General features: G+C 58.5%; 2 protein-coding genes across 7 annotated transcripts; both read right to left on the reverse strand.

Annotated features, from left to right (window-relative positions):
* Positions 1 to 116: 116 nt before the first annotated feature.
* TRIP6 (thyroid hormone receptor interactor 6) lies at positions 117 to 4,113 on the reverse strand. Of its 2 annotated transcripts, XM_070363005.1 has the most exons (9): positions 3,735 to 4,113; positions 3,336 to 3,463; positions 3,120 to 3,245; positions 2,476 to 2,862; positions 2,062 to 2,155; positions 1,785 to 1,954; positions 903 to 1,081; positions 522 to 642; positions 117 to 387 (listed from the first exon to the last, which is right to left on the reverse strand). In XM_070363005.1, exons 1-9 carry the CDS (start codon positions 3,841 to 3,843, stop codon positions 256 to 258), a joined length of 1,446 nt encoding a protein of 481 aa, XP_070219106.1. In that variant the 5' UTR covers positions 3,844 to 4,113; the 3' UTR covers positions 117 to 255. The 2 variants fall into 2 exon arrangements, with proteins under 2 accessions (XP_070219106.1, XP_070219107.1); XM_070363006.1 differs by lacking the exon at positions 2,476 to 2,862 and having other exon boundaries at positions 3,735 to 4,105.
* Positions 4,114 to 4,329: 216 nt separating this feature from the next.
* Positions 4,330 to 13,955, reverse strand: SLC12A9 (solute carrier family 12 member 9). 5 transcript variants are annotated; one of them, XM_070362457.1, is made up of 15 exons: positions 13,767 to 13,902; positions 13,118 to 13,287; positions 12,792 to 13,014; positions 12,444 to 12,578; positions 11,859 to 11,990; positions 10,918 to 11,226; positions 9,982 to 10,089; positions 9,752 to 9,863; positions 9,064 to 9,221; positions 8,883 to 8,965; positions 8,599 to 8,723; positions 8,253 to 8,445; positions 7,915 to 8,089; positions 7,542 to 7,688; positions 4,330 to 5,602 (listed from the first exon to the last, which is right to left on the reverse strand). In XM_070362457.1, the coding sequence occupies exons 3-15, from the start codon at positions 12,970 to 12,972 to the stop codon at positions 4,716 to 4,718; spliced, it is 2,745 nt and encodes a 914-aa protein (XP_070218558.1). In that variant the 5' UTR covers positions 12,973 to 13,014; positions 13,118 to 13,287; positions 13,767 to 13,902; the 3' UTR covers positions 4,330 to 4,715. The 5 variants fall into 5 exon arrangements, with proteins under 5 accessions (XP_070218558.1, XP_070218556.1, XP_070218559.1 ...); XM_070362455.1 differs by lacking the exon at positions 13,118 to 13,287 and having other exon boundaries at positions 13,767 to 13,920; XM_070362458.1 differs by lacking the exon at positions 13,767 to 13,902 and having other exon boundaries at positions 13,130 to 13,734.
* Positions 13,956 to 19,545: the final 5,590 nt, after the last annotated feature.

Below are 19,545 nucleotides of genomic sequence, written 5' to 3' on the forward strand. Positions count from 1 at the left end.
TTGGGAGCCATGCAACCTGAGGAAGTCACTTCTCAGGTGAAAATGCAGGCCAGTCACCACAACCTGCTTGTGCTGGGTTGATGTGAGAGTATCAGATGAGACAACAGACTTTAAAGTGTTTTGTAAACTCTGGCGGGGTTGTTATTTCGTGACTGGAGGACAAGGAAACAGCATTTGGTGACAAAGTTATAAAGGTAGTTGTCGGGGAGGGTGGTGGATGGGAAGGGAGGGCACAGCAGGTGCTCCTGGGGAGACTCAGCAGTCGGTGGTGACAGTGGCCGAGAGCTCCTGGATCCGCCAGGCACTGCAGGTCTTGCACAAGATGTGCCCATCCAGTGGGTAGCAGCCCTGACACTCACCCTCAGAGGAGAGCAGCAGCCCACACTCCTGTTTAGAAAGAAGCAACAGCTTTCCATCAGGCCCGGACCCCTGAGATCCTTCTCCATCATGCTTTACCACACCCAGTGCCCCGGACCCCAATAACCCTTCCCCTCCCCCCACCGTTGCCCAGGCCCCCCTACCTCACACTTGTAACAGCCAATGTGAAAACTGCGATCCAGAGCTACGATTCGCACGGTCTCCTCCTGACCTGGTTCGGGCATGATGGCCCCACCACATACTGAGCATCTTGGGGCAAACTTCCTGGGGGTGGAAGGGAACCCAGGAGGCTGTCAAGCCCCAGGGTTGGAGGGACTAACAGTGGATCCCAAAGAAGGCGGGACAAGGCAGGGGATGGGAGAGACCAAAGGGAGGTAGAGTTTGGGATCTTAGGGAAAGAGAGAAAGAGGCACAGCCAGGGTTGCCAAACAGGAGAGGCTGGTACTCCAATGGGAAGGAGTCATGAGGAAGATGGGAAAGGCCAGCCCAGACATCCTGAGACAGAAGCTGGGGACCCGGCTGACCTGTGGAAGTCCTCAATGCAGTGGATCTGGCTTGTGGCATCCACAGTGAAAGGAATGCCGTCGAGGCCGCGGTGGCACACCACACAGGTGAAGCAGCCCGGGTGGTAGGCCTTCCCCATAGCCCGCAGAATCCGGTCCAGGATGGGCTGGGAGCACGTGGAGCACTTCTCCAGGGTGGCCTGGCAGGAAAGAGGGTAGGAAGGTCGGGGGCTGGGGAGACCCACAGGAGCCCTTACAGGCATCCATCCAGCCCATCCATCTTATTTCTCTATCCACCTGCATGGGATTCAGTGAAAGGTGACCTTGAACAGATCTGGGTACTGACCCCAGCACTGCAGCTTCCTGGACAAGTTATTTAACCTCTCTGAGCTTCATTTTCCTTCAGCAGTAGTAGCTGCTTCACTGGGATATTGTGGGGATTTAGCACATTCCTGTAAATCTAAAATAAATGCCTGGGACTTCACTGGCAGTCCAGTGGTTAAGAATCTGCCCTGCAAGGCAGGGGACATGAGTTCCATCCCTGGTCTGGGAAGATCCCATTCGCCTCAGAACAACTAACCCCATGCACCGCAACTACTGAGCCTACACTCTAGAGCCCGTAGTCTGCAACAAGAGAAGCCACCGCAATGAAAAGCCCGCGCACCGCAGCTAGAGAAAGCTGGCTGGCAGCAACGAAGTCCCAGCGCAGCCAAAAATAAATAAATGCTTCACACGTATGAGGGAATATCGTCCTTCTCCAGCAGCCAGTGTGGAGCTCCTTCCTTCATTCATCCCTTCTTCTCGTTTATCAGTGTCAGTTCCCCTGCTTCAAGCCCTATTCCTCTAGTTTCCAACTCATTTATTGTAGTTGGATGGAAGCCCTCCCGGCCCCCAACCACTCACCACATAGCAGCTCTCACAATACGCCCTCCTCTCCACGGCGTAGAAATGCTGGCCCCGGAGCTGGGCCCGGCACGTAGAACACACAAAGCAGCCCACATGGAAGACGCGATCCAGGGCCACAACCCCGGCCCCATCCCCGACCACGTCTTCTCCGCAGCCACCACAGCGGCCTGGGGACGGGGAGGGACAGGGTCAACCCCCTCAAAGGCCGGGAAGCCGGATCCGCTGTCCATCTGACTCTGCAGTCCCACCTCCCTGAGGTCAGGGGTCAGCTCACCGAAGTACTCCCCGCTGGGCGGGTGGTTCATGTCGTGCACCAGCTTCTTGGTCAACCTCTCAAGCTCCTCCTCGGGAGGCTGGCTCAGGGGGACCTGGGAGGTGAGACTCAGGGGTTTGGCCCTACCTCTAGCTCCCAGTGCTGTCACTGAGAGTCCTGAGGGTAACCAGACCATTCTACCCAGAAAGCTTATCACAGAACAAGTCCAAGCCCAGGGGCCGGGGGAGCCCCTGTGGCAGCCAGAGTGTAGATCTAGGCCCCTCCGTTTTTTAGTCCTGACCTGCCCCACATCCACAGGGGATCCAGAGCCCCAACATCCCAGACCTCCAATATTAACACCCACTCCCCTGCACCCCACCCAGTCAGCATCCAGTTGTCTTTGATGGACCCGAAATCCCAGGGCCCAGGGCTTACCTGGGGCCCATACCCGCCTCCTCTTGCGCCTGCAGGGCCGGAGACCCCCGGGGCCTCCTCCTTAACCCCCGGCCCTGGCTCGCGGTGGCTCCTGTAGCCAGCCCCCCAGACTTCACCTCGGCCTGGGAGAGGAAAGTGGGGGCCCGGGGAGGGCCCGGAGGCCTGAGAGGCCCCCCGCCTGGGAGGGCCGCAGCCTCTCACGGGTCGTGCCACTTTCACTTGCACAGGGAAGGCAGGGCCGGCGGGGGTGCTGGCCGTAGCATAGGAGGCCGGAGTGGGGGCCCCATAGGGGGACCCTGGGAGCGGCGGGGGAGGAAGCGCCCCTCCATTCGGCCTCAAGGGGCCTGACCCTGAGCGGTAGGCTGGGGGCTCAGGGGGCTCGTAAGCCTGGGGAGAAACGCAGAGTGGGAGTGAGCTGGGCCCATTTCCAGGACACCCATCTATAGGAACCCCCCCACCCCTTGGGGCACCCAGGCAAGAACCAGCTTTGACAAGGGCCCAGAGTAAGCATCCCTCACGTGGGGCTTGTGGGCGGGTGCAGGGGGGAGGGGCGGGTTGGGAATGGGGGGATTCAGAGTAGGGACCAGGCTTGGGGGGGGCGGGGTCAAGGATCGGAAGGGGCAGGGGCAGGACAGGGGAGTCACCTGCCGGTCAGGCCGCCGCGGGGCGTGACCTCGACCCCCGTCCAACTCAGCCAGCATGCTGGTCAGGGAGTCTATCTCAGCATCCAGACTTCCCGGGCGCAAGCCCCCCCTGTCTGGGGGGAGGCCCTGGGGAGGGAGCAAAAAGCAGGGAGAAATGCAAATCCCACGGTCTCCCCCCTGGCCCAAATCACCCCATCCCCCAGTGCCTGTGCTCACCTGTGAGTGCTGGGGTGCTCCGTGGCACCCCACCCAGGCCAGCCCCCGGTCCTCCGGTCCCCCGGGGGTCTGGTAACACTGCTCAGATGGGAGAGGGCAAAAATTGACCCGGGGGTGGGGCTGGAGCGCTGGGGTGAGGGAAGAGAGAGCCAAGGTGGGGATGAGGAAGGTCAAGGTGACGACGCCCATGGAGGCCACTCTTCACCCTTGAAGAGGTACTCACGTCTTGAGTCCCTCTTCATCCCCCCCCCACCCCCGGCCCTGCACCTGGGGTCCGAGAATGGGGCTGGGAGGGGAAGGGGCGGCAGGGGCCTGCTGAGTGGGGCGCGGACGGCGCAAGGCAGAGCTGAGAGCGCTGGTGGGCCCGGGGGCCTCTGGGCCTCACTGGGGCTGCCTTACCTGCTCCGTGGGCCAGGGGAGGCCCTGAGGCCCCTCGGGGGAGCGCTCTCCCCTGAGGGGCTCTAGCGGGCTCCGGCTGCTTCGGGGGGAGCCAGGTGGGCCCGGACATGGTCTGGAAAGGGGGACTTCAGACAGCGGGTCGGGCCCCACGGAGCCCCAGGGCTCTGACTTGGATCCCTTCTTCCGTCCCACACCTTGCTTGGGACTCCAGGAAAGAAACTTTTTCTGGTTTTTTTTTTTCCCCTTCCTCCCTAATTTTGGGGATGGCCACGCCCCCGGTGACATCATCGCATTCCTGGGGGAGGGTCACGTGGCCCCCTAGGCCCTAAACTGCCGTCCCTCCCCGAGTCGGGCCCCCTCCTGCGAGCAGGGAGCGCTTTCCTCCAGAGCCCCGAGTCTGCGGGCTGCCGGCAGCCTGCATCTCCACCAGCATGCCCCCACCCCCAGGCCGGCGCCCGGGTCCCACACGTGGCCATCTCCCTGCTGAGAGTCTCTCCAGCGCTCCTCTGTCCCCATCCCCCATACAGATTTCTCCCTCTTTCCATCCCACGTACCACCCCCACTCCTTCCAGAAATGCTCAGCCGGCACTTAGTGTTTTGATCTTTTATTCACGTTGAGCAGTTAGAAAAATAAAACAGAACAAAAACATCACAACCTCAGGGGTCCAGGGGGGTCTGTTGGGGCGGGGGAGACTGAGGTAGCCTAGAGTCACAAGTGGAGACCCAGCCCCCGTCAAGGCACGGGTGAAGGCAGGGAGGCCCGCAGGGAGGGCCGTGGACTCCTTCCCCGGGAAGGTGGTGGGGACAGCTGCCCTGCGTTAGTAACTGTACCCGAGGCTAGGAGACCAGGATGCCCTAATACGACGTCCACCAGGGGCCGAGTCCCACGTGCGAGGCTGGCAAGTGGCAGCCCTTCCCCTTCTCACCCTACACTCAAGGTGGGCCACAGGACCTGGACGCTCTCTCTGCTTGACGTGGGCATCAGAGATCAGTGCAAGTGACAGGGGTGACGCCGTGAATGAGCAGCGTGGGGCCCAGATCTCGGCTCAGAATTTCCAGGAGCCCCAGGTAGCGCAGGTAGCGGGCAGAATCAGCAGGCGGCCGCGGCAGGTACAAGAAGGTGAGGGCAGTGGTGGGCCCCCCCTCGCCATCCCCTTCCTCAGGCCCACCGGGCCCTCCTCTACCACGCCCCTGCTGGGCCCGAACCAGGGCGTTGGCGCTGCATGCCAGGGCCTCTGCCTCAGCGTCTCCCCGCCTGCCGTTCACAAAGTCCCCTTCCTCCTCCTCCTCCGGCTCCTCGGAGGCAGCCCCCTCGCCCCACACCACCTCCCGCACCTCGGCCCGGATCCTCAACTGGCTCAGCAGTGCCCGCAGCCGCCCCTCGGCTGCCCCCGGGGCCTCCCGAGGCCCCAAGCACAAGAAGATCCGGAGGCGGGCACTGTGCCAGGCAGGCACCATGCCCAAGATGGTCGCCATCTGCAGCAGGAAGAGGCCGCACACGTCCACGTAGCCAGGCCCGCCCCGCGGTCGCAGCAGGTTGAGGGGCCACACGTCCACGTGGTGCGGCTGGGAGGTGCCCCCAGACCCCCGGCTCAGCCGCTCGGGGGGCAGGGCCCCACAGGCCCGGGCCAGGACCACGTTCTTGTTCATCTTCAGGGCGTCTGCCACGGTAGCCACGTAGTCCTGGGGACTGAGAGCCCGGGGGCTCCCAGGAGCCCGGGGTGGAGGGAACAGGGTGCTCAGGGCCGGGGCCCCAGCCTCTTGGGTGCCATCCGCAGGCTCAGAGAAAGCGGGGTCAGTCAGGAAGTGATCCTGGGGTGCAGCATCATCATAGAAACCCAGGACCAGCGTGTTGGGCTTCATGCCACCTGGGGGGCAGAGAGGTAAGGGGGAAGGAACCCAGGGGAGTTAGACGGGTGGGCTGAGCTCACAGCGCACCAACGGGCACCCACTCCCACGCTGACAGTGCCGTGTGTCAGCCATCAGGCATGACGTGTGCACTGTGCTTGGCCTCTTAAGGCCACATTATGCACATTTGCATAATGACTTTCCGTGTTCCCAAACACTTTCACATGTGTTGATTTATCTCCGTGACTAATCTCCTTCACCTAAATCGGCAAAGTGCGCCCTAAAGCTTGCTTTAACTAAGGAGCACTTCCGGTCCATGGCAGTAGGATGCATCCATTCCGGGCTTCAAGCCGCACACCTTTTCGTGATAGGAGGTAAGCCTGACTCCACTGGCAGATGGGACCCCCCGATTAACCAAGCTCATGGGCTTGACTCCCAGGGAGATAACGCTTAGACCCTGCTTGCGGAGGATGAAAGCTCAGGACAGGGGGGCTGCACAATCCGTTTCTAGGACTGCAGAGTCCTAATGATGGCCTGTCCAAAGCACGGCCCCCAGTGAGCTTACCACCCGGACACTGACCGGGGGTCCCGTCCTGTTGAAAGCACTTCATATTTTTAACTCATCAGAGCCCTGAAGCAACGCTATGAGGTAGAGAGGATTACTCACCCTCTCTTACAGGTAAGGAACCTGAGACCCAGAGTGGTGAAGTCGCTAGCCCAAAGGCTCATGGCTGGTAGACTCTGGGGCCAGCAGTGACCATGATGTCTTGGGCACCAGAGCCTGTTCTCTTAGCCACTAAGTGGGGGGTGGCCAACCACAAAGCCCCCAGTCCCTGCTGACAGCTCCTGGGCTTTAGCGTCTGAACAACCAATATGGAATGGGATCGTTTCCCCTGTGGCAGGGTTGGGTTTACAAGAAGACTCAGACCTCTTCTAAGACCCATTCTCAAGGGGCAAATGGTTTACTCAGAATCTATCAGTAAGTCAAATTCTCCTTGCTGGGGAACTGACTGCTTAAAGAAAACCTTTCCCTTTTTATGTGAGTTATTTTCAGCGGGATGAACTGCATCAAAGGTGTGGTCTCTAGGTCCGGCCTCCCCCACAAAAGATGGGACTGGAGGAGATGCTGCAGGGTCTATCTGATACTATCTGATAAGGCTTGCTAACACCCCTAGAACTCCTTACCAGGTGGGAACTCCAACCAATCTTGCAAATTAAACTAGTCACACCCCATTCTGAGCATTTTCCAGGGTTCTCATTGAAACCAACCAAACGAGCAGGGCAATGTCCAACAGCTGAACTTTAGCCAGACTATAATGGGGCAGGAAGCATGCACTCAGGGAGGGCGCAAACGTTAATCCTGAGACAGAAAGGAGGAGGCGGCTCATCAGGGGTTTGGAGGAAGGTGGGGTGCTGGGCCAGAGGACACGGTCACAAAGCCAGGAACATTCCACTCCATCCAAGAGCATCCGCCACTCCCCTGCCACCCTTGGCTCTTTATAGTGTCTGGGGGCCTCGTTAGTTACATCACTTCCCCCTTCTCTGCTCAAGTCTCAGCTGAGATACTATCTCATCACAAAACCTTGTCCACCACATCAGTGACCACGGTCTTCCTCTTTCTGAACTCCAGTGGTTAGAAAGCATCTGCCCTGGATTTTGATGGGGGCAACACCTAGCCTCAAATCCTTCTCCCACTGTGCCCAGGAAAACAACATGCTCTTCAGAGCCTGTGCTCCAATCATGGGTCAGAAAGAAACCAAAAAAGCCATGTCCTTCCATCTCTAGTCCTAAGGCAGCTCCTCAGAGACCTCCTCACACACTGTCTTTTATCTTTGAGAATCAAGTCCTGTCTGCACGAGACGGTGGGTTCCTTTCGGAGTCTGCAATCTGTGGTTTACTCTTGGGGGGGAGGGGAGCAGAGACTGAGAGGGGCCACAGAGGGGGCCGAGGGCAGCTCACCAAGACCAGAGATCCGCAGCAAGTGCTGAGCTCCCTGGCGCACGGAGGGTGAGAGGGTGAGATCCACAAAGGCCTTCACTTGGGCCCGGTCCACCAGGCTCAGCCATGCCCCGTACTGCGGCTGCACAGGATCCGAGGGCAGAGAGTCTGCAGAGAAGGCAGGCAAACACATGCGGGCCAGACTCGTGTACTTTCTCCTCAAGTCCAGATCCCACATGGGCAGAAAAGAAGGGTCTGGGCAGGGACGTGGCTGGTAGGAAGGGCCATCTGGGAAGACTGCAAGAGGTCTCGGGACACCAAGAACACGAAGAGCGTCTGGGAACCAGAGGGAGAGAGAGATGTGGGGGGGTGGTACGAGTGGAGGGCAACTGACCGAGGTCTCCCAGGGTGACATGGCCCAGCACGTAGAGACCCCCTTTCTTGAGCTGGTTGGCCAATCGCAGCAGAGGCAGGGCGCCCCGGGGGTTCCCCACCAGAAGCAGCAGCTGCGGCCGCCAGAACTTCACGTGGTCCTTCCGGACGTCCAGCCGGAGCAGGTACTTCCGCACCTGGGGTCAAGGGGAGGTGGGGGGAGGAAGGGCTCTGGCAGATGGCCCTCATCCATCACCTGGGATGGGAATCAACCCGAGGTCTCCCCGGAGCAGGGGTGTTCCCAACCCGCCTCTTCCCTCCCCCAACCGGCCCTGCGCTCCCCCTGCCAGCTCCCTGGACCTGGTGGAAAAGCAGGGCCTGGCTGACGTAGCCCCAGCTGCTGGGCCCTCCTCGAGCCGTGAGCAGGGCAGAAAGCAGGCCCATGAGAAGCAGGGAGCCGCCGGCGGCCCCGGGGCTGATGAGGAACATCATGAGCAGGCAGGAGGCCACCCCCAGCAAGCAGGTGTGCCAGGAGAAGAGGTTGAAGGTGGGGCTGAGGGCCGACAGAGAAAGAAGAGCGCTCGAGACAGCCCAAAATCACATCATCACCTCCGCTCCCGCCCAAAATCTCGCGCTTGGTCCCAAGCCTTTCCACTGTTGTTACTTCCACCCTTCCTCTGGGGACACAGGCAGCTCCTTCTCTCACCGGAAGTTGGGGGCAGAGGCCCACTCCAGGCTCAGGCAGGACAAGTCCACAGCAGCGTAGGCCACCAAGTAGAAGACGGTGACCACGGCAGCCAGCGTGTTCAGCTTTCCGGCCAGGAGCACCAGCTGGACGAGGACCAAAAGGCTGGGCGCTCGTTCCCGCCCCCATCAAAGGCCAGCACATCCTGCCTCCTCGGGTACGTCTGCCGGCGTGCATGCCCAACAACTCCCAGAAGTGTAACCGGAGGGGCTGAGGGCGAGGGCAGCTCGAGGAGACAGGCTTACCTGCACGAGGCCCCAGGAATACAGCACAGCCCCCCAGGGGTTCCCCCCTCGGGATACCACCTTGGCCGGCGCCAGGATCACTCCTGTGCAAACAGAAAGACGGGAGGCAGAAAAGTGAGCCTGGGGCGAGCAGGGGACAGAGACCGGCGCGGGAAGGTGCAACCAGGCAGGGGAAACCCACCGAAGAGGTCATCCTGGGCCAGGGCATGAAGGATGCGGGAGGCGCCAATGAGGGAGCTCATGGAGGCGGAGAGTGACGTGGCGTAGATCCCGACAAGCACCAGCGGGGGCCACAGGCTGATGGCTCGGAAGAAGCCATAGTCCTCCTGCAGCAGCACCCTACAGGCACGGAGAGGAGGAGGAGGCCGGAAATCAAGGTGCGTCCACCCCCAGGGACCTGGTGAGAGCAGTGCTCTCAACACTGGGCGGGTTCAGCGCTGGGTGTTCTGGACTGACCCCAGCCCTGACCTCAAGAATCATACTGATAGACGGAGTGGGCCTGGGGGTCAGACTGGGCGTTCTACTGGTTGTCATTGGGCTGCTGTGGATTTCATCACAGGGTGGACGTTCCCAAAGGCATAGGCACAAGAGGCCACATATTCATAGAGCCACGAATTGACTGGCAAGCCCCACCCCCAGGCCACGTGCTGACAGCAGCACCAGGCAGGAAGCAAATGCTGGCTTCCGGTGGGTCCTTACCATGGCGCCAGCCCTCCCCATTTCAGGCATCAGCTCTGACTCACTGCCCAGTTTCCACACACCTCAACCATGTAGGCATCTCCCACCCCCACTCCCAGCCAGCGCTTCATTTGGTGAACCAGGTGTGACAACTCCGTTCCCACACCCCACTCCACCCCGTGCCCAGGCACCTGTCACACGTGAAGCTGGAGAGGAAGAAAAGCAGGATGTAGATGAAGAAAGTATAGGCAACAGCAACAATCGTGCCCAGAGGAATGGCCCGGCTGGGGTCTTTCAGCTCCCCTGGAGGGAAGGGAGCAGAGGGGGAGGGTCCTCCACCAGCCCCCACATCCCTGAGCCCCCACAGCACCTTGGAGGGGCACCAGGTGGCAAGGCAGCCCCCTCCCCCAGGGACGCTCACCTGACATGTTGGCCCCAGCCATGATGCCCGTGCAGCCGTTAAAAAGAACAGCAAAGACGCTGGCAAAGGTCATCATGGCCCCCGTGGTGTAGTCCTTGGCGTAGCCGGCTGAGGAGGAGGGATCATTCCCAGGGACGAAAGGGTGTCAGCATCCCTCCTAGGGATCCAGGCGTTTTGGCCCCGCCTCCCTCCCCTCCTATTCTAAAACACACCCCTTGCCTCCCCACCACCCTGACCAGCTCGCCAAGACCCCAGCTCTGACCTCCGTCTCTGGCCTGGGCCCAATTGACTTCATCTCCTCCTTCTCCCCCATGCACCTCTGTTCTTCCCTCCACACCTTCATCCACGCTCTTTCCTAGCTGCCTTCCCTCGCCCTCCTATCTGAGTTTTCCAACCCCTGGGATTTCCCTGCTGGTCCAGTGGCTAGGACTCCAAGCTCCCAATACAGGGAGCCCGGATTCAATCCTTGGTCAAGGAACTAGATCTCACATGCCACAAGTAAGACCCAGCACAGCAAAACAAACAACAATGAATTTCCCAGCCCCATTCAGGCCACTTCTAGCTCTACCAGCTTTCCCGACCCCCTCCCCACCCAGCTCATACCCAGGTCTCCCTCCTCTGGACTCCTCTATGATTCTTATCTCCTTAAATCATACCCCATCCTAATATGCAATTTGTTTCCTGAATGTACATCTTATCTCTCTGATTAAACAAGTTCCTCTAAGGCAGAGACTGTCTCGTGGTCATTCTTGCTGGGCCAAACACAAAGCGGCCAACAGGTGCCCAACAGATTCTAATCAACCTGCCCTGCTCCAGGTCCAGTCTCTCACCACTGATGATCTCTGACATCTGTTCTCATCCAGAGATTCCAAGCCACCCCCACCACAGGCTCACCCCTCGCCCTGAGAACCCCCAGCACCCCCGCACCCAGCTCACCATCCAGATTAGCCTTCAGGGTGCTGCTGTTGAAGCCAGTGAAGTGGCCGACCTGGGGCGGCAGGGAGGAGCCATTGGGGCCAGGCCGAGGGGCCAACGGGATGTCCCTGGGCCCCACAGCCACAAAGCTGACCAGCACGGAGGCCAGGGAACCAGAGACCAGCAGGAATGTGAGGAAGGAGGCCCGGGCATAGAGGCCGGCCCCCAGGGTACAGACCCCGCCCACCAGGCCCAGCAGCAGGGAACCGTAGAGCAGGCTCCAGCCGTAGCCCTGGGGCAGGACCCGGAGGCCACTGGACCCTGAGGCATCTGCAGAGAGGAAAGAACAGTTAGATGGCCACGCCTCCAAGGAGGGACCCCAGTCATGACTCAGAGCAGGCAGAGACCCCATCTTTGGCCCACTTGTCCTCAGAAAGGCCATCTTTCCCACTCCCCCACCCAGCTGGACTCCCCCTGGTGGCTCAGACGGTAACGAATCCACCTGTAATGCAAGAGACCCAAGTTCAATCCCTGGGTCAGGAAGATCCCCTGGGGAGGGCATGGCAACCCTCTCTAGAATTCTTGCCTGGAGAATCCCCATGGACAGAGGAACCTGGCAGCTACAGTCCACGGGGTCGCAAAGAGTCAGACATGACTGAGAGACTAACACTTCACCCAACTGTATTCCAGCATCCTAGCCCTCCATGGGGGGTACCAGCAATCTTGCTTTGTCAATTTTCAGAGTGTCACCCTGCCCTCCCCCACCACCACCCCCTCGACTAGATGGTGAGCTCCTCGTGGGCCAGGACATTCTCTAGGATGTCTGCACGAGGCTGGGCACACAGCAGGCACTCAAGAAAGTGCGTCTGTTCCAGGAGAGGGCTTCTCCCCCTGCTGTGATCCCAGAATCCCTGACCCTGCAAATCCTCGGGGCCACCCAGACCAGAGTGGGGTGCACAGACCAGCCCCGAAGACGTCAAGAATGGCCTCCACCAGCCCCAGCAGGGAGACGGCGCAGCCACAGACGTTAGCCAGGTAGAACATCAGGCCGATGCTGCCGCCAACCTCAGGCCCCAGAGTCCGACTGATCATGACTGAAAGTGGAAGTAGTGGGTGAGTGTTAAGGGAAAAGAAACTGAATCGGAATGGGAGGCAGGGCCCAGGCACAAAGCACCGTGCAGCTGGCCCTCCAGGCCTTGTCTCCCTGAACACACGGGACTGTTCCCAGAGGTGGTATGTCCCAGTGCGGCCACTCCCAAGCCACGTGGCTTTGTCCAAGTCACTAGCACTCTTGAATGCCCTTGCTCATAAGATGAAGACTATCTGACAGGACTGTTAGAACCAAAATGGCAGCCACGGAGACACCTGGTGGACTCGACGATGGTGGCTCTACCGTGTAAGGCCACGCTGGTGACCTTCTCCATACCAACCTGTCCACTGGATGTTCATTAGAACTGGCCTGCCCTCCAGGAGACGCAGGGAGGGGCCCTCTCCTCCCTCCATAAGACAGAAGAGCCCAGACCACCGTCCACCCAGGTTGAGGATACAGTAGGCTCCGCCCCCTCGCACAGCTCCGTTGGTGGCGATGGCACAGACGGAGAGCACGGTGAGGGCCAGGATGACGTAGGCAACCAGGAGCATGGCCAAAGCCTGAAGCAGACCAGCATGACCCACCACAAACCCTGGGACAGGAGTGGCAAAGCAGGTCAGAGGGCAGTCCACCCCTCCTGCCCCTCCCATCCCTCCCACCCTGAGGTCATCAGTTACCTCAGGGCAGAGCTAAGCCCAAGGCCACTGGGGGCCCCTCCCCCAAGCCCTTCATTCACCAGCTTCTCCCAGGGCCCTTCCCCAACCTCATTCCAGTCCCACCCTTGAGTAAACCAGCGCCAACTCACCAATCCTCAAGAAAACCACTATACTGAACATGGACAGGACTGTGGGCACCACCACACCCAGGAAGGTGGAGAGTTTCCGGGCCGGTGCCCCTCCAGGACCTCCGGCCCCATTGGCAGGGAAGGAAACCCCCTCCTCCCCCAGGAGCCGGTAGGCCAGCAGAGGAGAGTTCTCACTGGCCATGGTCGAGAGCGGGCAGAGGAAGCCACCAACGGGTTACAAGGCCTGCAAAGAGTTTGCTGAGTGGAAGCAGCTCTGTGGAGACCCCACAAAACACCTCTAATCAAACACCCAGAAACTTCCTCCAAAAGGAAACACACACACTCACATTCACGCTCACCAGCAACTCCAAGAGTTAATGGGGGTGGGGGGCAGGCTGATCCTGGCCACTGCCCCACCAATGGTAGGCTCCAAGTCTCAGGACTGGGTAGGAAGGCGCCTCCCAGCTCCTGGGGCCACCCCTTCCCCATATCCCTGAGAGGAGGGATGGCAGCGGCTCTGGAAAGGTACAAAGATCTTCCACCTTCTTAACTAGCAGCACAAGAGGAAGCAAATCCCTCAAAGGGGAAGTGAGTTATGGACAGGAGGCCCTCCTGACCCGTTCCTCCGGGGTCCTGGCCGCCCCCCCAAGATCCTCCATGCAATCACCTCATCCCCGGGCAATAGGAAACTTCTCAATCTTCCAAAGCCCCGCCCTCCATCAACCCTCTTCCCTCAGCCCATCTCAGACAGCCTCCTCTCTCTTTAACCTCACCAGATTCCTCCCACCTACACAAGGCATCCCCCAAACTCTACCGACCCCGCCACTCCCCGACGACCAAAACAAAAACATCATCGGCCGGCCACACGAGGTGGTCCTCTTTCCTGCACCGGTTCCTTCCCACTTTCTCCCCGGGGCGGGTTGGAGCGGGCCGAGATTCGCTTCTCCCCGGCCAGGCGCACCCTCACAGCCCGGGTGTGGCAGCGCGCTCACTCACCCACTGGAGGACGCAGCCGCTCGGGGGTGATCCCCGAGAGCGGGAGGGGTCTGCTACTGGCTGAGGGGGCGCGGGTGCCGGAAAAGACAGCTGCGGCTACCGGGATGCCAGGCCTGGAGCCTGCCCCCGACCAGCACACACGCGCCCCATTGGTCCCCGAGCCCGGCCCCGCCCCGTGGGCGCGCCCGGTGGAAGCCCCGCCCCAGTGGGCTCACGCTAGCAGCGCGGCTCCCCGCCCCACGTGCGAACTGGGTGCTGCCAGGGGTCGCCTCTCAGACGCACGTCTCCGGCACGGTGTTGGCCATAGCTCCCACTGCACCCATCACCCTGGTGCAAACGAGCGCCCACCGTGTGGGCGGGACCCCACTCGGAGCTGGGCGGTGACGCTGCTGAAAGGGGCGTGTCCTGACGGCGGAAGGCCTCCGGCAGGTGGGGGGGCCACGACACCTGGCCCAGGTGCGCCGCTAGGAAGGCGGGGCCCTGTCGGCCTACGCCTTAAGGGGTCCGCCTCTTCCAGCCTCCGGGATCCCCGTCCAGTGCACCGGGTTCCAGCCCCAGCCCTCACCCCTGCGGCGCCCTCCCCTAGCGCCGGGTCCAGCCCACCGGCTGCTCTCCTCGCTTCCACCACCTGAGGGCGCCATTGGCTGCCGATCCGGGCGAGCCTTGGAGGCGCTGGCCTTGGTTGGTTCAGTCTCGTCCCCCACCCGCTCTCGTGGTTCCCTGCAAGGTTGCCCCCTCCAGCAGGGATTACAGGACTTGTGAACCTTCAGGGGTCAGGATTCCCCTCCTAACTCTTTACGGCCTTCCCAGGTGGCTCAGCGATATAGAATCCGCCTGCAATGCAGGAGACAGAGACGCGGATTCAATCCCTGGGACGGGAAGATGCCCTGGAGAAAGAAATGGAAGATTCCCTGTAGATGAAAATGGCAACCCACTCCAGTATTCTTGCTGGGGAAATCCCATGGACAAGAAAAGCCTGGCAAGCTGCAGCCCGTGGGCTTGCAAGAGTCAGACGCCACTTAGTGACTAAACCACCACTGCCCACCTCAACTCTTTACAGGTATGGTCAACATTGGCACTACCTGGCAACATCCCATCCGTCAACTGTAGATAAACCCTCCTGCATAAGGTTGCTGCGCAAGTTCAATAAACTTGAATAGGCACTTGAGAACAATACTGAAATGCTCAATAAACTATCTGCATACCGTACTGTATTAAATATGCATAAGCACTTTGTGAGGTGGATCCTGCTATGATTTCCATTTTTCACAATAGGAAATTGAAGCTTGGAGAACTTCAGTAATAATTTCCTAACTTTCATAGAGGCCTTTGTGGTTACACTGTCATTTGAGCCTCAGGAAATGAACACTGCTTTTCCTGCCACTGGGCTTTGGCTGTAAATTAGCTGTAACGTTTCCCTAGGAGAGGAAGAGATTCAAGCCAGTGCAAATGTGGCTTTGCCAGGGAGCGGTCTCATGAGCAGTAAACTGTGGCATTTTCATCAGTCATCCCTGCTACCCACAATACGGAGTTTGACTCCAGGGTCTCTCTCACACCCCTCCTATTACAATTTTTGGTGATTTCAATATCCGCATTGATAAGACTTCCAACACTCTGGGCTGGCATGTGCTTAACTCGACTTTTGCATAGATCTCACTCTCCATCCCACCAATGGTTATGCCTAGACTTTATCATTACCAATAATTGGACCCCTTCCTCTTTTAGTCCATCACTTCTAGTTATGCCTATTGAGGGAAAATATTAATCTGACACTTACTAAAACAGTAGGGAAGACTTTATTCAGGGCTACTGCAATAGGTGTCAAGACACAGGAGGGGAGAAAGAATGTGCTCAACTCCAAACAGAGCAGAGAAACCTGGGGATTTATAGCCAACCAGCAGAATGAGGGGGTCAGTGAATGGAAAATTACTAAGAGGAAGCACCAAGCATAGGGGGATTCTAGCTAAAGAGGCTTAACAAGATCCTTGCTGAAGGCAGGCCAGGGTGATCAATTATGAAGGGTGGATGGATTCTCTCTGAACTGGGCTAGACATGCCCAGGAAGGATGAGGGCCAAGGTGGAGGCCAAGTCCAGAAGAGGTTTCAGAGGAACCTGACTGAAGTTTGATGAAGAAGAGGGTCCTTGTCATGCCCTGACCCCAGCAATCCTCCACCTCACTGGACCCCCAATTCATTGATCCTGCCCTCTGCCCACTGCCCTCCACTCACTTCCCTTGTTACCCAGCTTAAAGTTCACAATCAGTGAAAAGCACTGCCATACCCCTCGCTCACTTTATAACACCTTCCAGCAAAATCACAGCCCTGGTAAATGCAACTATCCTCTTCAGTCTCCTTTGCTGGCTCCTCCTCCTCTCATTTCAACTCTGGAGCACCCCTAGGTGTTGGAGGAACAGCCAAGAGGCCCCACTGATCAGAGGCTCCATTGAGCACCAGAAGCTCAGTCCACAGTCTTCTTTTAACCACTTACACCCACTCCCTTGGTGATCTCATCCAATCTCCTCTTTTGAAATACCTCCTCTATAGTAGTGCCGAAAGGGTGTATCTCCAGCCCAGATCTCTACTCTGAACTTCGGACTGTATGTATGTCCAAGAACATGCTAACACCTGTGCCTGGACATCAAATGGGCAACTCAAACTTGGCATGTCCAAGATCCAACGCTGGACCACAGCTCACTCTTCTTGTGGTTGTCCCACTTCCCCAGTTGCTCAGGTCAAAAGCCTTGGGGTTATGCTCAAATACTCTCTCACACAACCCACATCCAACCCATAACAATTTCCTTGGCTGTTAGTTTTCACATACAACCAGTATCCAACCGCAAATACCACACTAGTCCAGGTCACCATCATCTCTTGTCTGCATTATTGCAACAGCCCCCTAACTGGTGTGCCTGCTTCTGCCCTAGCCCTTACACTCAATCCTAAAGGAAATCAACCCTGGGGGAAAAAAAAAAAGGAAATTAACCCTGAATATTCATTGGAAGGACTGATGCTGAAGCTGAAGTTCCAGTACATTGGCCACCTGATGCAAAGAGCTGACTAGTTGGAAAAGACCCTTGTGCTGGGAAAGACTGAAGGCAGGAGAAGGGGGCAACAGATGATGAGATGGTTAGATGGCATCATCAACTGAATGGACATGAGTGTGAGCAAACTCCAGGAAGTAGTGAAGGACAGGAAAGCCTGGCAGTCTGCAGTCCATGGGGTCGCAGAGTCGGACACGATTGAGCGACAGAGCAACAACTACAGTCTATTCTTAACAGATTAGTTATGCTAGTAAAGTAAGTGTCCGTTCAGGACGCTGCTCTTTTCAAAACTGTCCAATGGTTTCCCATTTTCCTCAGAATAAAAGTCAAAGGCTTTTGAGCCATTTGACAATCCTCCCATCCTAAGGTAACCATACCTACCTCCTGATTCACTGACTACAGTCCGACTACCATAGTTTATGCCTGTTGCCTTGGCATATGTAGTAACAGCACCTCTTTAGCTCAGAAGTCGTCTACATATCACATGGGTACCTTACTCATGAAGCCCTACCGGATCTTCATCTCGTCCTCACCTCCCCTGACCTTGCCCCACGACTTCTGGGCTGGTCCCAACAAGGCGCTATAAGCACACACCCAAAGAGTCTCCTTTGTCTTCTGGACTCAGATATTATCTTCTTAGTGAAATCTTCTCTGCCAGTCCCATTTAAAAATTGAACTACGCCTTCCTTCCTATCCCATTTTCCTATTTTCCTCTTCTGTCCTGTTTTTGTTTTTGTTTTTTTCCCCTTCATAGCGCTCAACACCATCTAATACGTGTCGTTTACTGGTTTCTCGTGTTCACTGAGAAATGTAAAGCTAAGCTCCACAAAAAGTTAAGCTCCCAATAGGAAGTTAAGCTGCACAAATCAGGAATTTCTCTTTGCTTCGCTGTTCTGATTGCGGTACTTCTCACAGTCCCGGGCACCCGAGTGACCCTCAAGCACCATTCACTGACTGCTTGGGGAACCACCTCAAACCTACGGCTTACTCCTCACGTGATTGCATTGGCCCCGCCCCGCCCGCTCGGACGGGAAGATGGCGGCGCCCAGGGGGCCTCGGGAAGAGGGCAACCAACGAGAGGGTGCCGGCTCGCTAGAGCGTCCGCGCCGCCGCCTAGTCTGCGGTTGCGTCCTGGGAAGGCGCGAATTCAGAGAGTATGTGTTGGTCTTCCTCCCCACCATTTTTAAAGGAGAAAGGAATTAACTAATCCTCAGAAAGTGCTCTGTCTGACTTGCCCGCTGTCTCCCTACCGCTTGGGGTTCCCGGATCCGAGACGTGTTAGGACGTGGTTGCGGGATTCAGTATCTAGGTTTTTCTCCCCTCCTGTTGGCTCCCGGGTCTACCTGTTAGGACATCTAGGGGTATCTATCCAGCCTCCAGTTCTAGGGATCCCCGAACACACACCCGGACCGCCCCTCGGAGACAGGACGCCCAATCCCCGCCTCCAGGTGCCCCACTCCGAGTTCAGGCCCTATAAATGCTACCTCACCGGAGATCCACCCTCCCTACTCCCGCGGAGAGCTCCGCAGGATTAAGTCTTGTGAATCCCGACCCCCACCCTCCCCCAGGCCCCAGGGGCAGATGAGCCCTTGGCCACCGCCCCTCCAATTTCCTGCAGACCCGGCAAACAAAAGGCTCGGGAAGAGAGGCGAGGCTGAACTGGGCGCCCTTCCTGCAGGAACAGCTGATGGAGCAAAATGACCCAGGAGGGAGAGCAGGGGAGGGATGAAATTCCAGGGTTCCAGGAGGACCGCAGCAGGAGGCCAGACTCTTGGATCTCGGGGAAGGAGGGAGGGAGTCCCGGAAAGTGGATATGCAAGGCCCAGGCAGGACACTGCAGTTTGCTGGGCTGTCTCAGATCCCAGCAGCCCTGGTGGGGGTGATGTCAGCCGTAGGGAATGGAGAGGGTGAGGGGAACACTGGATTTCAGGTGAGCTCTCAGGCCCCTAGGCTGGAGTGGTGGGGGCTGGGAGAGGCCTGAAGCCCTGCGTCATCTCCTTTGGGGCCCAGCCTACCGCCCCCTGGCCCGACCTGCTACCCTCGGTGAGGGCCCCACCCTGGCCTGGCTTCCTGCTCCTCCCCAGCCACAGAGCTTTCCCTGCCAAGCTCAGGAACCAGCCCGGGGGCTTCTGGTCTCTTCAGAGCTTTGGTAGCCTAGCCCCCAGACACGCAGAGTCCTTATATTCCCTCCTAGAGCCGATGCCCCTGCCCCCATCCCTTTCATGGACACAATGGTATGGGAAGGGCCCTGTCCAGTGGGTGGGGGGATGCTGGCATGGAGAGGGGGCTTGGCCTCATATCCTGTCAGGCTGCCAAGGGAAGAGAGGAAACAAAAGACTTCCCCCTGCTGAGACAATGAGCCTCCCATTACCTCTCCCCACCCCTCCCTTTATGCTCTGGCCCCCAGCCCCCTAGTCTCCGTTGTCTCTACCTCCTTGGCGGCTGGTAGTCTTGGCCTCTGCGCTGAGCTCTACCCTTCTCCTGCCTTCCTTCTGATCAGCTCGCACTGATGCTTGCTCCCAGTCCTGGCTGTTTCAGTTCCCTGCCACTCAGTGCTCAGGGCCCCTTCTTCTGTCCCCAGAGCCAAGATTGGAGCCTGGCTGGGCAAGGCTCTGGTGAATGTTAGGGGGTAAATTACACCATCATTAACGGCTACTGGGAAGTAGGGGCTCCAGGAGGGAAAGCATCCAAGGCCACCAAGAGAGAGGCGTGCCCTCAGCCTGGCCTGGGTGAGAGAGG

This window comes from Bos mutus, chromosome 25 (genome assembly GCF_027580195.1).
Source record: "Bos mutus isolate GX-2022 chromosome 25, NWIPB_WYAK_1.1, whole genome shotgun sequence".
Taxonomy (NCBI): Eukaryota; Metazoa; Chordata; class Mammalia; order Artiodactyla; family Bovidae; genus Bos; species Bos mutus.

Excerpts from the sequence above, each read along its gene's own strand:
- TRIP6 (XM_070363005.1), bottom strand. The coding sequence starts at position 3,843 with ATGTCCGGGCCCACCTGGCTCCCCCCGAAGCAGCCGGAGCCCGCTAGA. Across the intron at positions 3,246-3,335 it reads GAGCACCCCAGCACTCACAG|GGCCTCCCCCCAGACAGGGG; the intron begins GTGAGCACAGGC and ends CTCCCTCCCCAG. Across the intron at positions 643-902 it reads TGCATTGAGGACTTCCACAG|GAAGTTTGCCCCAAGATGCT; the intron begins GTCAGCCGGGTC and ends TTCCACCCCCAG.
- SLC12A9 (XM_070362455.1), bottom strand. The coding sequence starts at position 12,972 with ATGGCCAGTGAGAACTCTCCTCTGCTGGCCTACCGGCTCCTGGGGGAG. Across the intron at positions 10,090-10,917 it reads CCTGAAGGCTAATCTGGATG|CCGGCTACGCCAAGGACTAC; the intron begins GTGAGCTGGGTG and ends CCTCCTCCTCAG. Across the intron at positions 9,864-9,981 it reads GGCTGGGGCCAACATGTCAG|GGGAGCTGAAAGACCCCAGC; the intron begins GTGAGCGTCCCT and ends CCTTCCCTCCAG.